We start from the raw sequence: 21,531 nt of genomic DNA on the forward strand, positions 1-21,531 counted from the left end.
AAACAGGCTGGATAAGAACTTGGTTATTTTTACCGAAACATTAAGCAGTTCTGGCTAGCTGCTTGATTAGTTGTTGATTGATTTCCAAAAGGAGCCTTTGACGCATCTATGAAAAATGACCACAAGTCAAGCTATCAGAAAGTTAAAACTTTAAAGGAGTATCAAAAATGAAACACGTCACATCTCATTAACTATATGAAGCTTGACGGTTTGTATATATATATATATATATATATATATATATATATATATATATATATATATATATATATATATATACACTCAATTACAAAAATAAATTAGTTTATACTAGCTATTATGATCCAATTGTTTGATTAACGGTAAAATCATGGGATTTAACCGACTCTTAGTAAAAAAAATGAAATATTTTGTTAGAGTTGTTAATAATTTTTTTGGGTAAATAGAGTCTTGAATTTAACCAACACGTAAATTACCGTTGAAGTGAATTAGGCTATAGACAATTAAAACAAATGAATGAAGTGAATTACAAGCAAGCTTCTATAGAGAATTCAAGGTCAATAAAATATTAAAAGAGTACAATTATAAAGCTAAACAGAAAAAGTTATCTAAACGAAATGGGAACCTTGCAATTAATAACAAGGTAATGGAACAAAGGTTATTTTAATAGAAAATTCATTTCTTGTAAAGGGTAAAAGTTAAATGTGTATTGTGTACCTGTGGTAGGAAAGCTTTCCTGATACCATAATCGGCATCAATGTCTAAGAGCCCTCGAAGACCAACAGGAATGGCCCGCCTGTATCTGCAACCACCTACTATTGTCATTCCCTTGCCATCCTCAACATATCTAGAGTCTCAATGTGTTTCTGAACTCTCCTAATCTTCACATAATTTTTTTTCCCAAAACGTACAACGTTAATGACACCCAAAAATATCATTTGATATAGATTTCAGTTTAGAAAATCAAGAGTTTAGTACCTGCTCTCTTCTCTGCAAAAATAGGTACACTAGTTCACGTTGTGGAAATTAATAGTGTGAAACTAGGTGCTATTACCTTCTTGGCAAGTTTATCAACCTCCACCTTTATTTCTGTCAAGGATTTTAATGTCTTCTCCTTCTTAGCAATTTTTAACATCTCAAGTAACCTTCTTTTTCTACTCTCAATGTCCACAAGCAGCACCAATTTTGATCCATCTTTGACCCTCTCAACATCAAGATATGACTTTGAATCCCTCTCTTTTTTCTTGTAAATCAATTTCCGATCCTGAACGTGCAATCCTGTAGGTTCTGTTAACATTTTCTTCAATTCCCCTGCACCCCCAGGAACCAACTTCCAATAGTCCATCAATAATCAATTAAAAAGAGGATGAGCCATACTTCAAAGAAAATGAAGTAAGGATGGAATTACCAAAACTTGCATGAGAACTGATTTGAATTTGGTGATAGGATGAGCCATACTTCACTTTGACTTGTTCAAAACTTTGTATATTATATGTTTTTCCTGTCTGCCGGTGTATGCTACTTTCAATTACTATCATTTGCCAAAAAGTCCATCACCATTCCAATTCCAAACTTTATAATTCAGTTTTCTTCTCTACTATTTTTAATTCCAATTTTCTTTAGGGCCATTCCATTTCTTACAATTTTTCTTTGCCTACATTGCCTTTTTCATTTCCTTATTCTTTCAGTGTTTTAATTGTCTCTACAAAGATACTTGATTATATTATAATATACTATTTGTATTTTCACAATTACTCTAAGAGGTATGGCATACAAAAACGTATACTAGTAGATTAGAAGAGGAACAGTACACATACCAGCCATCAATTTGTAACACAAAAAGATTGCAAGAAGGTTTATCATTGCAGTAGTATAATTTGTACTTAGTGGAAACACACCAGTATCATTACAGTAGTATATTGTTACTTTTCTACAAGAATAATATTAAACTTAGTGGAAACACACCAGCCAAGAAGAAATACCAGGCCATTCAGTGGCAGGAAGTGATTGGCTTCCATTGCTTCCAAAGGCAACTCCTATTCTTACTTCAGGAGTTGATATGAAAGAATACAGAAGTGCTTTTCCATCTAGAATTGGTGAGGCAAGAAGCTGCAAAACGAATATGAATGATGATTAGATTAATAAAAAGAAAAAGGGATTAAACCAGTTTCTTAGTAATGCAGGAAAATCAGTGGCCAAGCCCATGAATTAAAGATGAAAAAGTCAAATGGAAACTTCAAAATAAAAAGTTGCAATAAGCTGGTCATCAAGGTTGATAATTCTCAAAGCAACAAGTGTTAATTAAAAGTTCCCTGACCACTTGCTCCTATAGATCACAAAAGCAGTGCTCCCAGTGATTGTAGTGGCGCTGTAAAATCACATGAAGGAAAAAAAATTACAGATTTGGACTAAAATATATTTCTCACATTACTCACAAAAACAGATTATACAGATTTGGACTAAAAAATACAGATTATACAAATGCTACTACCACTGCTCCCCCTCCCCCACTTTTTTTTTCTCTCCCTACCAATATCACTTCAAAAGTATAAAAATTATTGGAAAATTCAACATATAAAAAAAGCTGAAAAATTTGAAAGCGAAGAAAACTAAAACCTGATCACCAATAGTTGACCACAACATCCCTTGCAAAGCCAAGCTAGGAGGGCACGATCCTTGCGAAAACTCCTGCAGTTCAACTCTTTCCTACAAAATAATTGCTCAAGTTCAGTTCAAAATCTTCCAAATTCATAGTCTATAAAGTGTTTCCACGACAAAATTGCATGTCTGAAAAGAGCATAATAAAAACAAATAAAAACGACAAAATTAAAAATAAAAGAACTAAACAGAAAAATTATAGTGCTGCCACGCGTTTCCAGCGAGACTCTCAGCCTTCTTAGTAGCCTCTGCGGCCTTCTTGCCCCATCTTCCCAGCACATTGCGAACAGTCACCACCGTCTCTGGTCACAATCAAAATGAAAATACGCATCCACGCGAATGCAAAGGGAAAGCAAAACAGGATTTACAAAATAAAAAATTTTAAAATATAAAAATACTGACCCATGAACGTTGTGGGAGGTTGGGAGAAGGAAGAAGAAGAGGAAAAGTATGGATTGGAGCGCGGTTTGTGAGGGGAAGAGGTGAAGGTGGATTCGGTAACCAATTCGGGGCTCCAGTGCACCAATTTTTGTGTGTTGTCAGATGACGATGCGGCGTGTTCCTTCGGGACCTTGTGCTGGAGGGCGATGCACTTGGCCTTCATGGAGGCGGACTCAAGAGGAACAACGTTGGACGGAGGTGGAAGCGGCGGTAGAACCTTAGGGACGGGGACCTAAACGGTGGCGTCGTCCTTGCGTGTGTCGGCGAGGAAGTTGCGAAGCACTGAAACGTCGTGAACAAAGGCATTGGGAGCATCGGGAGCAGTGTGGAGCGTGCGCAGAAACCCTAGCGTGCAATGGGTGGAATGCGAAGAGGGTAAAGAAATAAAGAGAGAGAGAAAGTTGTCGTGAAGGAATACGAAGGCGGTTTTGCTTTAAACCCGTCGTTGTTCAAATTTTTTATAATTACGGAAATGCCACCGTGTCATATTCTAAGACGGTTATTTATAACCGCCTTAGAATGTACGACGTAAAAGCAAATTTTTGTTCTCCTAATTACAAAATTGCCACCGTGCCTTATTTTAAAACGGTTCTCAAGAACCGTCGTAGATGACGCGTCGTAAATATCATATTTTCTAGTAGTGTTATTTTGGGATGTTTATTGAATTATAATTTTTCTTTATGATTATGTGATGCAATCCTACCCCGCAAGGGCATTGGATACAAAAACTCCAAGTAGATTGGGCCAGAGATGCAAGAGAAGGCCCTAGGGTTCTTATGAGCCTTAGGGTAGATTTCGGGCCCATGGGCTAAGTACGAGCCCGCTTATCTTTGTAAATATTAGATTAAGGTTTCATTATTTTTGGGCCTTGTATTTAGGGCTCCATAATGTAGGTAGGGTACCCTAGAAATATAGGATTTTTTAGCCCTTGTATTTTAGGGCACCTAGACTAGTTTTTGTATTAGGGGTAATTTTGTAATTTCGCATGCACTAAGTGGATATTTGATGTGTGTGGTTGGAAATAAATTTAATTGAATTGGTAGAAGCCCAATCCAATTAAATTTTAGAGGGGGAGGTGAGCATTTGCTTACTACACCCCATTGTCACATCATATAGTCACACTTTGTGCATGTCCTTCATGCTTTTCATGCCTCATGACACCTAAGCACACTTAGTGGAGAATCTTGGAATTGATCTTGGATTAGTGAGCTGAACCATAACTAAAATTCACTAATTATAATTAGTGAAATTTTGGCTCCAAAGTTTGGCTCCACAAATTCAAGTGAAATTTGAATTTCCCTCCAATTTTGTGTGACACTTAGGCTATAAATAGAGGTCATGTGTGTGCATTTTTTTCAACTTTGATCATTTGAATATTAAACTTCAGATTTCAAAGCTCATTTAGAGCACAAAATTTCGTGCTCTTCTCTCCCTCTCCCTTCATTCATCTCCTTCTTCCTCCAAGCTCTTATCCATGGCCTCCTATGGTGGTGAGCTTCTTCTAAACTCATCTTCTCCTTGAAGTGGCGTCTCCTCTCCCTCTTCCTTCTCCATTCCGCTGCCATTCATCTTCCAAGAAGCAAAGGAATCCATTGATGAAGAAGATCCTAGGCCTACAAGCTCCAGTGGAGCTTGCATCATGTGGCACCAATCCTCCTTTCCAATTCCCTATATGGCAACTCACAAACAAGGAAACAAAGAGACAAGCAATAACCAAAGACAAAAAATAAATGAAATGAAAGCTAAACCAATAGAGTTTTAACAAGACAAATTTTCAAGGATTATTCAACAATTAAAGCAATGAAAAGCACAAAAAAGCAAGCTAGGACTCAAAGAGAAACCTAGAATGGCTCTAGAGTAGAGTAGAAAAACTAAAAAAAAAAAGACTCAAGAAACCTCTAGTTTTGGCACTTGTTTTCACAATAATTTTCAATTTAAATTTCAGAACTAGGATTGGTATAAAATAGGCACCAATTATAGAACAAATTTTTGAGCCAAAACAACAAGCACACTTCCCTTTCACTTTTTTTTCCTGGACACTGATTTTTCTGCCAACTTGTGTAATTTTTCTTATTTTTTCCTTTAATCCAAATCGCTTGGTTCTTTTTTTGTAATTTTTTTCCAGATGTCTAGAAAATTCAGTAAAACTTTCAGCTCAAAACTCATAGTGACCAATTCCGAGTAATTTATACAATTTTGTATGTTCAAGCTGCCAGCACCAGCGATTTCAACCTAGAAATCAAGAGTAGTGTTTATGTTGCTTAAGGCTTGGATAGTTACAATTTGTGTTTGCTTATGCTCAATTATCTTGAATAACACAATTCAAGAGAGCTTAAGACTTATTTGATTCACAAATCCAGCCACAACTCAGCACTACAACTCAACTTCATCATAGGCATCATGTAGGAATCTTAGAAAACAAAAAAGAGTTCAACAACAAGACTACTTCTAGGAATTGATTTAGAACATGTTATGAACTAAATAACATGCATGAATTAGACTCAAAATTCAAAAGATAGGCTAAGAATGACAAGAATACATGAAAAATTGTATCTAGAATTCAATAAACAAAATAAAAATTCAACACAAACCTAGAGCATAATGTGACAATTACTATGACTAAACATGACTCTAAGACAACATGGATTAAGTGATTTACACTTAGATTTTTGTGTTTTTTTTTTCTAATCAATATTTTGGAACAAAATTTAGATCTAAAGGTTCAGCACAATAATATTATGAATGAAAATTGATAGAACCTAAAATCAACACAAAAACAAGATTCAAGAGTAGATCTACAAAATTTGAACCATAGAAATGCAAGAACAAGTGTAGATCTAAGATTTAATCGGTATATTTTTTTTGAATCTACTCTAAACAGCACCAAACCACAAGACAATGGAGGATATACATGGAGAATAAGATGAAGAACAAGGAATTAAAGAGAATTCACCGAACAAAAAGATAGAGGAAGCAAAAGAACATCCCCTAATACAAAAACTAGTCTAGGTGCCCTAAAATACAAGGGCTAAAAAATCCTATATTTCTAGGGTACCCTACCTACATTATGGAGCCCTAAATACAAGGCCCAAAAATAATGAAACCTTAATCTAATATTTACAAAGATAAGCGGGCTCGTACTTAGCCCATGGGCCCGAAATCTACCCTAAGGCTCATAAGAACCCTAGGGCCTTCTCTTGCATCTCTGGCCCAATCTACTTGGAGTTTTTCTATCCAATGCCCTTGCGGGGTAGGATTGCATCATTATGAATACAATATTATTGTGTTCTATGTACCAATTGATGTCCTAATGAGAATTGATTGATAAACTTTAGTGCTCTTGATGTCTTTGTGTTAACCCATGATTTTGATTAATTGATTTTGATACAATTGTGAGGAACTATTTCAGAGGTTTTATATTCCATGTTGTGATAAAATCTTTTGTATAAATTGTTATGTTGAGGTTATGAAATGATGATTCAAACTGTGAGTATGTAATAAATTGAACATGTGACGGATGATGAAATACATGTGTATTGAGTTGTGAACTATGAACTGTGCAATCACACAATTGTAAGACCTTTTAAGGGCGACGAGTATTGTGATTGGATCCACTGTGGGAACCCGACGAGTTAAAATGATTTTGAAAACAATTGAGTAGATGTGTGTATTGCATAGTTCATAGGTAAAGTGTATATGATTCATGAGGTGTGATAACATGTTAAATTGAGATTATACCATTGTGATTGGGATTAAGTGTATGTGATAAATTGAGTATGTATATGATTGAGATATATATGTGCATTGAGTTGTGAACTATGAATTGTACAATCACACGATCATAAGTCCCTTCAAGGGCGACGAGTTAATGCTAAGTCCCTTTTAGGGCGACGAGTTGATGTTAAGTCCCTTTTAGGGCGACGAGTTGATGCTAAGTCCCTTTTTGGGCGACGAGTTAATGTTAAGTCCCTTTAAGGGCGACGAGTTAATGATAAGACCCTTAAAAGGCGACGAGTTAAAATTATTTTGAGAACAATTGAGGAGTCGTGTGTTTTGTACAGTTCATAGATAGAGTCTGTGTGCTAAAATGTTTTCTGGGTTGGACCTGAATCAGGAGGGAGAGGCCCTGACGGACTCTTTGGAGTGTAGGCCTTGGGGGTCACACGGTTTGAGTGCTCCTTTAAGCTTATGTTGATCCCATATGATTGGAGCATTCTCGCAAAACACTGTGACCCTGACTGGTCTCCCTATGATATTACCTAGTGAGAGTGACTTGACTTACTATTGTGTGGTTTGTCTTGTCATGTACTCCTAGGCGCCCGACGAGGTTTTTCACTGACATGGTACCACATTGCATATAGGCTTGAGTCTTAGCATAACTGTTGCATACGCTTGCTAATTGTTTATTATGAAATTGATTTGTTATTATGTCTTGATCGAAGTGTGTGATTCCTGTGTATTGTGATTGATGATTGAAAAGTGTGATTGATGAATGACAAAGTGATGAAATAGTGTGAGATATGCTAAGTAAATTGTATTTGGCTACTATACGTTGTGTTGTTTCTCTCTAGTAGTTAGAAATGTGATAACTCACTCCCGGTTTGCTGTTTGTGTTTGGATCTTGTGATGATCTTGAACTTTGTGTTCGGGGGAGCAGATGAATAGGTGGATGACTATGAAGAACCTCATGCTAGAGGACACGGGAACACCACGCTCTGATAGGATGTGACATTAGGATATAGGTTCTATATTAATTGTATGAAACTTAGATGACCTTCTTTGAGCCGAGATGACTTTATTATTTATTGGGACAAGTTTGAATATGATGTAGAAGAAAGTGAATGTGAGCTTTTTACCCATTTGAAAGGCTTGTATTTAAAAATGTTTTAAAAATACTTTTAATTAATATTTGAATTTTTATTCCTTTATTAATATATATGTGAGGGGTAGAGGGTGTCACATCAACAACCTTCGATGTAATAATACTATTTTGATTTTAGCGTTAAATATTTTTCTTGTGAAAATAATTGGATTTAAATTCTTTAAAATAAATGTGTGCATTAAAAATAAATAAAATAAAGATTTATAATTACTAATTAATAATTAATGATAAGATTTAATAACTTTAAATTTTATTATGCATGTGTATGCATTAATATCAAATCACTATTTTAAATACTAATGTTTCAATTAAAGGATATATTTCTACACTGTACTTGAAAGTTGTACCGTTAACTTTATATTTTACATACATTATTAAAATTAAGAGATTGGGGATCTTTTAATTATGTTACAACATTTCATATACATACTATATGTTTGAGTTATTTGAAATAGCAAATATCATACTATAAGGGGGTTGAATAGTGTGTTAGATGAAAATGAAAGTCTTTTCACAATGAGTATGATTTTCTTAAATAGATATGTCAAACAAAATTTTGAAAGTATCATCCAATGAATGAAAACCACTTTGTTAAGAGACAGATATAGACTATCCTCCAATGCTAGTAAAATAGGTTTTCATAAAGGTTTTCCCACGTAAACTTGTGTGACAAAGTGCCAAAATAAGCAAAGAGAATACAAGTAAGATAGCTTTAGAGAGAAGTAGAAACACTAAGTTTATACTGGTTCACTCAAATTCAGCTACATCTAATTCTCTTTGTAAAGGGAGAAACTAATTCAAACTTGATTACAAACAAATATTATTTCCTACCACTCCTGACTACAGCAGTATTCTCTAGGTCACTTCTGACACACCCCTTAAACTCCCCTGAATCTAAGAATATGCAAGTATTGTTTAACACTAAGTCACTCCTGACTTTCTCAAATAACAAGGTTTAAAATAAATACACAGATTCAAAACACTCAAAGAGTGGATAAGCACTTAAGTGTGAATACAATTAGATAACATTCTAGAGTAAAGGATAACTAATTAAGCCTAGTTTAGTATCATCCAATGACTTGACAAAATCTCAGCACTTCAAATTCACTTGCTTGATTTTCTCTTCATTTTTGTGCGTTCATAGCAGTGTTTGAGTTGCCTTTTATAGATTTTACAAAAGAGATCTATTACAGGATTAGAGTCTTCTTTAATATGATCATTGCCTCACAGCTGGCGACTTATGTAAAAACACTCGATTTTTTGTAAAATAAATTAAAAAGGGTTTTATTTAAAAATAAATAGAGTTTTAGAAAAATAATGAGGCTTTTATAATTCAATAAATAAGGATAAAATAGTTTTATTAATTAAAATAATTTTTTAAAGGTAAATAAAATAAATGTGTTTTTTAGGAAATGAAAAAAATGATGTTTTATTTGTTCATTTGATAAAGAGTAAATTAGAGTTCATTTTTATAAAATAAAGTAAATAATATGCTGAGGGTACCCTACTATAAATAGAGACATATTAGGTCAATTTTTATATTTACGACACGTTTCTAAGCTCTCTTTTCCTCTCAAATTCATTTTCCTTTCTCCCTCTCCCAAAATCCTTTCTTTTCCCGCATACACTCAAACACATCCCAATAAAACTATGATCTCGAACTCATTAATCATTGGATCGTCATAAAATTTAAAAATCAGGTTTGGAACTCATTCTTGCACATCCCCGCTGTTGGGATTGGCGAAATAATCTCTTTGGTGAGAGAAATGTCCCTTGCATAAAGCTTTCTTTTTCCTGCAAATGCACAAACCTATCCTAGTAAAATTGTGATCTCAGACTGGTTAACCGTTGGATCATTGTTAAATTTAAACACCAAGGTAGGAACTCCTTTTCACACATACTCACCATTGGGATTTGTGAAATAGTGTGTATGGTGAGAGAAATTTCCCTCGCATAAAGATAGTGAAATGAAGGCTCCAATCCATTTTACTTCTCTCTAACACTTGAAAATCCTAGTAGAACAACCAGAGGAAAAGCTTGAGGAATCTTAGGGAACTGCTAGAGATGCCACTATTATTGTCGGACTACACACATAAGCCTTCTTAGAGGTAAGGGAAGATTTTATCGCAATTGGGGTTAGAATGAACATGTGTAGGAATCCTTAGAAGATTAAATTGAGATTTATTTTGGTATATTTATTGAAGTGTAATTATTCTTTTACAATTTTAATTACAATATTGTTGTGTTTGATGGACCAATTGATGTCCTAATGCAAATTGGTTGATAAAATTAAGTGCTCTTGGTGTTTTCGTGTCTTTGACCTATGATTTTTATTCCTTTGATTTTGATATGATTATGTGAAATTTTTTTAAGGGGTTTTACTCTCCATGTTGTGAAAATCATTTTTGTATAATTTGTTTGTGTTGGACAAGATTTACTAGGTTAGTGTGATAAATTGTTATATTGGGATCATGAAAATGTGATTGAAATTATGTTTAAGTGATAAATTGAATATGTGATGAATTGTGAGATACATGTGTATTGAGATATTATATGTATTGAATTGAGGCTATGAACTGTGCAATCACACAATTGTAAGACCCTTTAAGAGCGACAAGTTTTTGTGCGACGAGTATTGTGATGAGATCCACTGTGGGAACCCGACGAGTTAAATCATTTTGAGGTGCAACGAGTTAAAATGATTTTGAAAACAATTGAGTAGTTGTGTATATTGCATAGTTCATAGGTAAAGTATGTGTTTGTACCATGTATATATTAATACTGTGTGATGTGTATATGATTCATGAGGTGTGATTGAGATTGTAACATGTTGTTTTGAAATTATAACATTGTGATTGAGATTGAGTGTATGTGATAAATTCAATATGTGTTGGATTGTAAGATACATGTGTATTGAGATATTGTGTGCATTGAGTTGTGAGCTATGAACCATACAATCACATGACTATAAGACCCTTTATGGGCAATGAGTTAATGCACGACAAGTATTGTGATGGGAACCATTGTGGGAACCCAACGAGTTTAATCACTTTGAGGGGCGACAAGATAAAATTATTTTGAGAACAATTGAGTAGTCGTGTGTTTTGTAAAGTTCATAGATAGAGTTTGTGTGTTAAAACGTTTTCTAGGTTGGACTTGAATCAAGAGGGAGGGGCCCTGACTCTTTCGAGTCTAGGCCTTGAGGGTAAATACACCCAGTTTGAGTGTGTCTTTAAGCCTGTACCGATCCCCCATGGTTGGAGCATTCTCACAAAATAATGTGACCCTGACTGGTCTCCCTATGATTTTACCTAGTGAGAGTGACCTAACTTACCAGTGTGTGGTCTGTCTTGTCATGTACTCCTAGGCACCCGATGAGGTTTTTCACTGACATGGTACCACATTACATATAGGATTGAGTCTTAGTGTATCTATTGCATAACGCCTATGTAATGAATATTGTGACTCGTTACATGATGGTGGATAATGAATTGTGTGATTGTGAGACATTGTGGTGTACTTGAGATGTGTTATTCTGAACACGTGATTAATGTGAAGGTGTGGAATGTGGTTGTGTGATTAAATCCTTGGGACAAGTGATGTTACGCAATTAGTTGTAAGATGATGCAAATTGTGCTAAGTTGAGTTTATTATACTTATATTAGATATATGTGATTTTGCTTATCTCTATCTGTTTAGGAGTGTGATAACTCACTCCCTATGTGTTGTTTGTGTTGGGATCTTGTGATAATCTTGAACCTTGTGTTCATTGGAGCAGATGGTTAAGTGGATGACTTTGAAGAACCTCGTGCTAAAGGACGCTAAGACACAATGCTCTGATAGGATGTGACATTTGGGGCATGAGTTTTTATTTCAATTGCATGATGTTGTAAACATTTTTTTTACTTTATTTTATTCCACTGCTTAACATGAGTTCTTTTGTAAACTTGGACAACCTTATTCTGAGTCGAATATGTTTTTAATAAGTTTTATTTAGTAATAATGAAGTGAATGTGACCTTTTTACCGACGTGAATTTGTTTATGTGATTTGAATAAAATTGGTTTAATTAAATTCCATTTTTTATATGCTTTTCTTATTTATATGTATGTCGAGGTAGAGAGTGTCACAACTTGTGTAACATGTCTCTTGCTTGGAGAGAGAAAGAGATTGAATAAATGTACATATAATTGCAGGTGCACCTCTTTCCACCAATAACGACCTCTGAGGAATATGCTCTTCTGATTTCTTCTATTCTCATATATTTTTTCCTTACATAGTTGAAATTCAATTGTTAACATTGAAAATAAGAGAGGCAAAGCGAATGTATAAGAAAGTTAGTATGGACACTTATCTTTTTTGCTAATGTGAATCCTGTACATGATTGGACGTCACTTATACTTAATATAAAATGGTTTGTGTAAGTGAATAAGTCCATTGGACACGATTATAAAGACACAATATATAGACACTAATTTTCACAAATGATTGGATGCTTATTTACAAGAGTGTGTTGGTGCTGAATATAACTCTTTAAAAAACAAATTCCAATTAGGAATGGACGATCACTAGTAAGAGCATAGGATAGAGTATCATTATCACGTGCTCATATATAGTAAGTCATGTTCACTTAAGAGTAAACCATTAGTCCATCAATAATTAATATCTTTGTAATCATCAAAATATTTGGTATGAAAGGATTGTTCAATTATGAAACATTGGATTGCTCAGACCGAACATTATTGTGGAAGGCTTAGTTAGGGGGGGCATTTATACTGTATATATATTAAACAATTAAGAATATGTATGGAGGGGTTGTATTAGAGTGGGAATGCAAGATTCACTCATTGAAAAATTCTTTATAAATATGGATTACCTTTGAGACCGCTTGAATTTGACAAGGGTATAAAAATGTCCAGATTTACCAATCTCTTCTCAAAATAAACATAAGGTTTAATTATGTTGTATGTCTCTCAAATTAGGGTCTATTTATTTTAGTCCTTCATAAAAACTTATATTTTTAATTCTTAAATTTTAAAAATATTCTTTTTAGTTCCTTTGGAATAATTCCAAGGACTAAATATAAATCTTAAGAGACTAACACTACTATATAAATTATATCTAACATTGCCAAAACTGCATCGATTATTAAATAACTGATGTTGAAAAAAGTATTATGGCATTTTTGTAAAAAAAATAAATTATCTTGCATACATCGATTATTTGAATAACCGATGTAAAATTACACATCTGACATCAATTATACATATAATTGATGTAGTAAAAACTATTATTTTACATCAAGTCTTAGTAGATATTTTCTAGATTCTCGATCCAAAACCTTTCATTCACACTGAAAACTTCACACCACCACAACCATGAGTAGCCACTTGCCTAGACTCAAATGCCCTAGCTTTTTTCCCATTTCAAAGTTGTCGCCTCTCGCAACCGCTTCGAGATGGGAAATGTCAACCCAATGTAACATTGTTTAAGGCATTAAAAGTTAAGCCTATTGCTCAACGACCTCGTCTTCACAGTTTGAATCTCCATATGTAACACAGAGGAGGTGCCCACCAAGGAAATCTTATATCTCTTATGCTTTTTGGCCTAGTAAAGGAAGTTATCAATAAAGGTATCATGTGCACATTGGCCAATTTCAACCTATCACTCTTCCTAGAAGTCCTTAGACATCATCACATTCTTCGTATGTTGATGACATAATGGTGTCTTGTAGAGGCACTACTAGCAATCATTAAAGTGCTTCTTCACAACTATGGGCAAGCCTCTAAACAATTCTTGTATCCTAAAAAATGCAGGTTCTATGTAGGTAAAATTTCTCCTACCAAATCTAGTGTTATCCAAAGAATTTTGGGTTTCCCTAAAGGAAGATTTCCTTTCCCCTATTTATAGGTCCCTCTTTTTAAAGGAAGGGTTAAGTGAGCTTGGTTGCAACCAATTGTAGACAAAATTAAAGCTAAATTAGCATCTCGGAAGGGACATGTTATATCCATCATTGGGCATGTTTAATTTGTTAGACAAGTGACCTCAGATATCTTAAGAAGGGGGGGGGGGGTTGAATTAAGATATCACAGACTTTTCTTAATTAAAAAATTCTACTTTGATTTTAATCCAATTCCCAAGATTTCTTTCAAAAATGAACTCCTAAATAATTATGCAAATTAATATTACTGAATAGAAACAATAAGCAAAAAGCAATAAACAATAAAAGAGTTTAAGGGAATAAGGATTGCAAACTCAAATTTATATTGGTTCGGCCACACCCTTGTGCCTACGTCCAGTCCCCAAGCAACCCGCTTGAGAGTTCCACTATCTTGCAAAAGCCTTTTACAAGTTCTGAACCACACAAGGACAACCCTTCCTTTGTGTTCAGATTGCTTTACAACAAGAGACTCTCGGTCTCTTAATCCCTTTTGAGAAATAGAATGAAGAGAAGAAGAAATCTCTCTTGAAAGAGATAGATTGAGCAATTGAGCACTCAAATAATTCCTTATTGAATTACAAGTGTATTGGCCAAGGAATTTTTAAGAGGATAAGATGATTTTGCTTTTTGAGAGGATAAGACCTTTTTATTCTAAAAAACTCTCTAAGCAAATTCGTGTTCCAAGTCACATATAAATAGACCTTTGATGACCATGTAAAAACCATTTGAACAGATGTAACCCTTGGAAATAATTTTCTGAAAATCTCCTCTGGTAATCGATTACAAGACTTGTGTAATCGATTACAGGCTTTAAAATTTTGAATTAAAACATTCAATAACTGCTGGTAATCGATTACCATCCATGTGTAATCAATTACACAGTGTAAAATTTGAATTCAAATTTCTAATAGCTATTATAAATAATTTTGGCCACTGGTAATCGATTACATCCTCTGGTAATCGATTATCAGAGATTAAATCTCTTGAAAAAGACATTTTAGCTTAAATTTCTTGGTCAAACCTCTTGTTGTTTCAATTTGGAATTCCCTCCCTAAATCACTAGAGATCTTCTTGATGATGTATCTTGAATCTCTTGGATTTTTGTCTTGATCTTAACTTAAGAAGCGTATGTTCATATGGCATCAATACATCATGATCATATGGCATCATCAAAGCATCAAAGTCAAAGTCTTTGCTTCTACATAATTCGTTAGGTTAGTTATTTTGGGCATGTTGGTATATTCCTTTCATGTATAGGCCTGGTCCATTTCTTTGTTCAAAATGATAGACACATGGATGCTCTTTTGAGATTCCCACTCACTTAGGGTTTTTATTTGGACAAAATTAACTACACCTAGTCGGGTACCTTTTGTGAATGTATGAATACAGGGTTTTGATGATGCCAAAGTAGAATCAAACAAGGTTGCTTCAACAAACATTCAAAGGTTAAGCATTGCTTTAAGATTAATACAAGGTTACTTCACCAAACATTCAAAGGTTAAGCATTGCTTCAAAATTAATTCAAGGTCAAGTAAACAAGATCAAGAAAAAGATAAGGCCTCAAACAATCTCATTGGTTGATCAAGCTTTTGCCTCAAAACACATTGTTTCCAACATCCATGGCTCTGTTAATCGATTACCAGGCAGTTTAATTGATTACTAGAAGACAATTTTGAAAATCAACTTTTAGAAGGGTTTTGAAATTTGAATTTAAAAGCTGTAATTGATTACCATTGATGTGTAATCCGTTACCAGCAACGGAACTCCTGAAATTCAATTTGAAAAGTTATGACCCTTCAAAATATAACAATGTAATCGATTACTAGAAACCTGTAATCAATTACCAGTGAAGAATTTCAGAAAAAGCTTTTTGAAAAGACACATCTCTTCAAACCATTTTTGAAAAGGCGCAATGGGCCTATATATATGTGTGTCTGACTTCAAAAAGCATGAGAGAGATATTCTAAAAGAACTTAATTGCCAAATGCTTTCTCAACAACTATTGGGAAAACACTTGCAAATCTATTGAGAATTCATCTAGGAACTTCAAATTGTATTATAATCTCTAAAAGAGATAAATTCCTCTAGGATCTTCAATTTGTATCATCTACTCTAAAGGAGAGAAATCTTTTTGTTCATCTCAGAAAGTCAGTTGTAATCAAGAGACTAGTTGTCTCTTGGATTGTGAGAGTTGTAATCAAGAGACGGGTTGTCTCTTGGAGAATCTTGAACACAAGGGTGAGGGATCCCAAGATGTGTTCAAAGTCTGTAAAGGATTTACAGAGATAGTGGAAAATCTCAAGTGGGTTGCTTGAGGACTGAACATAGGCACGGGAAGTGGCCGAACCAGTATAAATTGAGTTTGCATTTCTCTCTTCCCTTATCTCAGTTATTTTATTGTTGATTATTTTATCTTACACATTTAAAGAACATCGATTAAATTGATTGTTGCTTCTTCTTCTGCATTTTGAGCCTATCATTCAAAAAGGGGTTAAAAGTTTGTTAGTGGGAAATTTTGTAAGACTTAATTCACCCCCCCCCCCCCTCTTAAGTTATTGAAGCCACTTGTCCAACACCTTCTTTTACTATTATTCCACAAAATCAATATGCTTGCAAACACTATTTTATATTGATAAAGGTTAGCTTTAATCCAAAAGTGCTTTGGCTAAGGAAGACTCTATTTGAAACCTGGGGTATCTTATTGGACACAATTGGTTCCTCCTTCTTCCTTGGTTAGAACAACTTGCATATAATTTAAATTTGAAATTATGGTTGTTGGTGCTTGTTGTTGTTAGTGGCTCATGACTTCTCCTTTCTCCAACATAGTCATAAGTTTGCTTGTTCAGAAAAAGTGAGTCTTTGTCATTTTTCTAAATTGTTGCAAATTTCTTTAAGATTTCTTTTCTTGTTCTTGGTTGCCTTGTATGTATTGTAATTGCAGTTGGTGAGTAGCTCTTTTTTTATTCAAGATACTCTATGTCTACATAAGATCTTGTAACTTTAGATGGCAATGCCTCATCACACTGTTGCATGTCGTCTTCCTCAGAGCTTTTGGTGTGTGCTTCTAAACTATGTAGACACGCATCTTTTCATTGTTCTCTTTTGTAATGCATCTTTTGATGATTTTTAAGTTATGTGTATCTTCTAATATCTACCCCTTGACTTGATTTACCTCTAAAATCCTTCTTCTAGTCATATGCAACTTATAACATCTGCACTTTGACATAGAGTTCATGATTGCCCTTCTACTTCTAGTTTCTTGCTTCTAAAGTGGGACAAACTTCAGATTTAAGATTCCTTTACTGTAAGTCAATGTTTCACACCTTTCTTCATGCTTCTTGATTAATTCTTGTCTATTAAAATAAATAAAGGAAAACCATTAGTAACATAAATCTAAGGGACTTAGAATTTGTTTTTTAAAAGTTTGTTGTCATTAAAATATTTTAACTCAAAAAGAGTTATGCTTCAATGGGTAACTATCATGATTTCCACTAACCCATGGATTTTTAGGAACCACGTTCCACATTGTTACAAGAATCCTTTTTACCTTTTCTCTTTAGGTTATGACCAAGTATTCTTTCCATAAGTCATGTTAGGCTTAACCCCGAGCATTCTCTAAACTCCCATGTCTAGGAACTACACCCATGTATTCTTTTTACAAGTCTATTTAGGCTCAATAGGCTTTATAAAGATCTATAAGAAAAACATAATTCTAGACTATGGTCTAGGTATAATAACTTATAGTCTAAATGCTCACATAATATTTACAAGTTTTATAAAAAAAGTTCTTTTGAATGCTTGCAAAATAAATATGGCTTAGTAAGTGTAGTTATAAGATCTCTAAAACTTGAACTTTGTATCTTTTATACTCTTAAGGCTTTTATAGATGATGTAGAGAAATAGTTATCAAGAGCTTCTTCATCTTAAAAATAACACTCTTGTTCTAACACAAATATTTTGATAAATTGTATAGCTTATTTCCTCCTTCTTTTCTCCTTCTATACTTTATATACATAGTAGTTGGATGTTTCCTACTTTGTGCTTTTGGTACATTGACTTCATCAACAACATTATCTTGTCAATTCTATTTTTATGTCAAGTATGTTCTTTAAGGTATGAGAGTTGGTAAACTCTTTTTCTTATCTCTTCTTACTAAGACCAAGACTAAGAGGTTGTTTGGTTGAAGAGAAGAAAATACTATTCAAGAAGAAATTTAAAAAAATAGCATGAGTCCCACATTTCTTTCTCTCGACTTTAATTCAAATATTTTTTTCTCAATTCTCTACCACACAACCAATCAATCCCTAAGATTGAATTGTAGTAAACATCAATTGACTTATATATCTTTAAGATAATTGAAGTTCTTGATTGTGTTCTTATTAGATGAAACTCAAAAATGTGCTAACAAACAAAACAAGCTATAATCTACCTTTTTTTCAACATATGATTGAATAGTTTGTAGTACAAAGAAATTATTAAACTTTATCACAAATAAAGGCAGAGACACATTAAGGGTGTTGGAGTACAAGTATGAGGTGAAGTCCCACATTGTATAGGAATGGGAAGGTTGAACACCATATAAGTGAAGACAAGACCTATAAACCTAAGCCTTAAGGTTTTGGGTTAAAGTGTGGTGTCAAGTTCAGTTATGTGGACTTAAATGAGCATATGTCAATGTTGGCCCATTAGGAGATAATGGAAATCCTATTAGGTTAATACACTATAAGAAGGCTATGGCCTATGGTCCCCAATATACCGAGCCATCACATATAATTTCTCTTCTCCCCATCTAAAGAGTTACGAAGGTCCTATTAAGGAATAAACAGGTTCCGATTGAGGAAGAATCATGAAGTCATCGGTTACCTACAGATTAAGATTCCGTTGTGTTTGTTTGATCAATCATTATGGGTCCAGATATTCCTAAAACTCTTATTGATAATCTAACATAATGCGTTTCTGGTGATTATTTGTATTTTATAAGGATTCGCTAAAATTCCAACAAGTGGTATCAGAGCCACCATTATTATTGGATTATTGAGATTTAAAGTTATTTGATTCTAATTATACCTGGATTGCTTTGGTTATATGAATTCAATTTTTTTTTTGGAACAACACATATTAATTGTTGGTAAATTCAAATATTACCATATTGGATATTTGATTTAAATTTGAGTGTATTTTATTTTTTGGCATTTTTATTTGGTTTTGTGAACGACTTCTCTTGATAGCTACTATTCATAATATATATAAGGAAGTTTTTGGGCATGCAGTTTTTGTTTTTTGTTTTTGGATAAAAAAGGGGGAAAAGTTATATAAGGGAGTACATAATGAAAATGTCTAACTTGACATCAAAACTGAAATCACTTAGGATAGAGCTTGGTGAAGACCTGCTCGTGCATTTAGTTTTGATCTCACTTCCTCTACACTTTGGGCAAGTGAGCTATAACACTCAAAATGACAAATGGTCCATTAATGAGCTTATATCTCATTATGTGCAAGAGGAAGAGAGACTCGAGAAAGACAAATATGAAAGTGATCATTTAAGCTTGACCTCTCATAATTAAAAAAAAAATAGGAGTGCTCTCAGCAAAAGAAACAAAAGAAAGATGAGAATTTACTTGCTACTTCTACAAAAAATCTCGACACATGAAGAAAGAGTGTCCAAGGTACGCTGCATGACGTGTAAAGAAAGGTAAATCTCTTGCTCTTATTTGTTTTGAAGTTAATTTAGTAGTAACATATCCTTACCATTTATTTGCATATCTAGTGATTTTTTTTAATTAAATTGATTGACACGATATATTGTCAACATAATCCCTATTGTGAAAATTGATTTGATTAAAATTACATAGATTTTTGTATAAAATTATTTATGCGAATTGTGTTCGGCCTAAAGAAAGACACAATTTGGCCAAATAATATTTTGTACATGTAATGATAAATGTGTGTCAATTATAAGGTTTTTCATGTGAATAATAGTCGGTCCAAAGAAAGACTATTATTTGACAGAATTTATTGTCAATATTTGATTATTGAGAGTACCAATTACAAATTAATTTCTCTAGGAATTAATGTTGTGTTAGGTATCTTGTGCAAAAAAATTACATGTCTGTTATATCTATTTTTATATAACTAAATTATATGTGAAAGTTGTGTAATTTTAAGACCTCCCATTTATTATATTAAATTGTCTTGTATTTTTTGTTAAATTGATTGAAACAACATGTTTCCAAAGTAACCTCTATTGCATAAGTTGATTTGATTAAATTTACATGGATGTTGCATTGAATTATTCATGTGAATTGTGTTCGGCCCAAAGGAAGACACAATTTGGCAGAATAATTACATGCTTGTGATGGTAAACATGTGGTGATTATAAATAGTGTGATTTTACATGTGAATAATGAAATGTTCAAAGATAATCATTATTTGACTGGAGTAATCATCATATAAGTTTTCCATCTGAGGATATTGCATAATTTTTTATTTTTAGAAAAGAAACAAGAAAACAAGATAAAGAATTTCCTTGTTGCTTTTGTAGGATGACACAAATAAAAAAACGGAGTCCCAATTGCACTATTTAGTGTGAGAAGAATGATAAAATTCTCATTTTTTATTTGTTTTAAAGTTAATTTAGTTTTGTACCGAATGATGTTAGTTGGTAGATTTTGGTTCTACTACTCACAAAAGCATGTCTATTAGATGCTACCTATGGATTCATCCGCCAAGTGATAGTGAAAGATTCTTCAATGTGGGGATGACATAAAGTTGCAGTTGAAGCTATGAGAACTTTTATGTTGCTTTAAAAGGCTCACTTTCATTCGAATTTGGTTGAGATATATATTGAGCTATTTATTAAACCAAATTTTATTTTTAATTTGGACAAATTCAGTTATTTTTGTTCAATTAGAAATAATAAAGTTAGCCTCTCGTGTGATTCAAATGTTGTAAGTTATGATTTCTTTTATGGATATATGAGTGTTCCTATTGCAAACAATTTTGGGTGGTACAAAACTTAAAATTAAATGAGAATTTGGTTACTTTATAACATAAATGCTTAAGTCATATCTCTTAATGCAGAATTTGGATGTTTGTGTTATATGAAATTTTGGATCTTTTATATTAGTTGGACCTTATAGTCTATATTGAGTATATAAAGGGAAAATAAACAAACAAAATGGAATTCAAGTGCTGAAAGAAATAAGGATGTCTTAGAACTAATACATGCATATATTTGTGTTTTATTCCTTATGGATTCATGGAATGAACAAATGTATTTTATGTTTATAGATGATTCATCTTTATTTAATTATGAGAAGTTTTGGCTTCTAGACATTTAGTCTTTCAAAGTTGAAGTTGAACTTCAACTAGGAAAGAAAATTAAGGTTGTCAAATCTGACCGTGGGGGATACTATGGTAGATACGACATAAGGTGCAATGTTTGGAGTCCCCTATATGTTTTCTTCAATAATTGTGAAATTGTTCTACAACATATAATGTTAGGTAAACCTACCATAAACAAAGTTGTAGAATGATGAAACTAGACTTGCATAGATATGTTAAGAAGTTTGATTCTTCTCTGTTAAAGTTGCTTTGGGGAAAGACATTAAAGAATGCAATTTATATCTTTT

General features: G+C 33.4%; 1 protein-coding gene and 1 long non-coding RNA gene across 2 annotated transcripts; both read right to left on the minus strand.

Moving 5' to 3' along the window:
* Positions 1–702: 702 nt before the first annotated feature.
* LOC114408173 lies at positions 703–2,081 on the minus strand. The gene is made up of 3 exons (XR_003665839.1): positions 1,388–2,081; positions 958–1,290; positions 703–860 (listed from the first exon to the last, which is right to left on the minus strand). It is a non-coding gene; the product is annotated as an uncharacterized LOC114408173 (long non-coding RNA).
* A 520-nt stretch (positions 2,082–2,601) lies between these two features.
* Positions 2,602–3,407, minus strand: LOC114408174 (GLABRA2 expression modulator-like). Its single transcript, XM_028371264.1, has 2 exons — positions 3,040–3,407; positions 2,602–2,939 (listed from the first exon to the last, which is right to left on the minus strand). Exons 1-2 carry the CDS (start codon positions 3,239–3,241, stop codon positions 2,821–2,823), a joined length of 321 nt encoding a protein of 106 aa, XP_028227065.1. The 5' UTR covers positions 3,242–3,407; the 3' UTR covers positions 2,602–2,820.
* Between the last annotated feature and the right edge of the window lie 18,124 nt (positions 3,408–21,531).

The sequence above is a fragment of the Glycine soja genome, chromosome 4 (genome assembly GCF_004193775.1).
Source record: "Glycine soja cultivar W05 chromosome 4, ASM419377v2, whole genome shotgun sequence".
In the NCBI taxonomy this organism is placed as follows: domain Eukaryota; kingdom Viridiplantae; phylum Streptophyta; class Magnoliopsida; order Fabales; family Fabaceae; genus Glycine; species Glycine soja.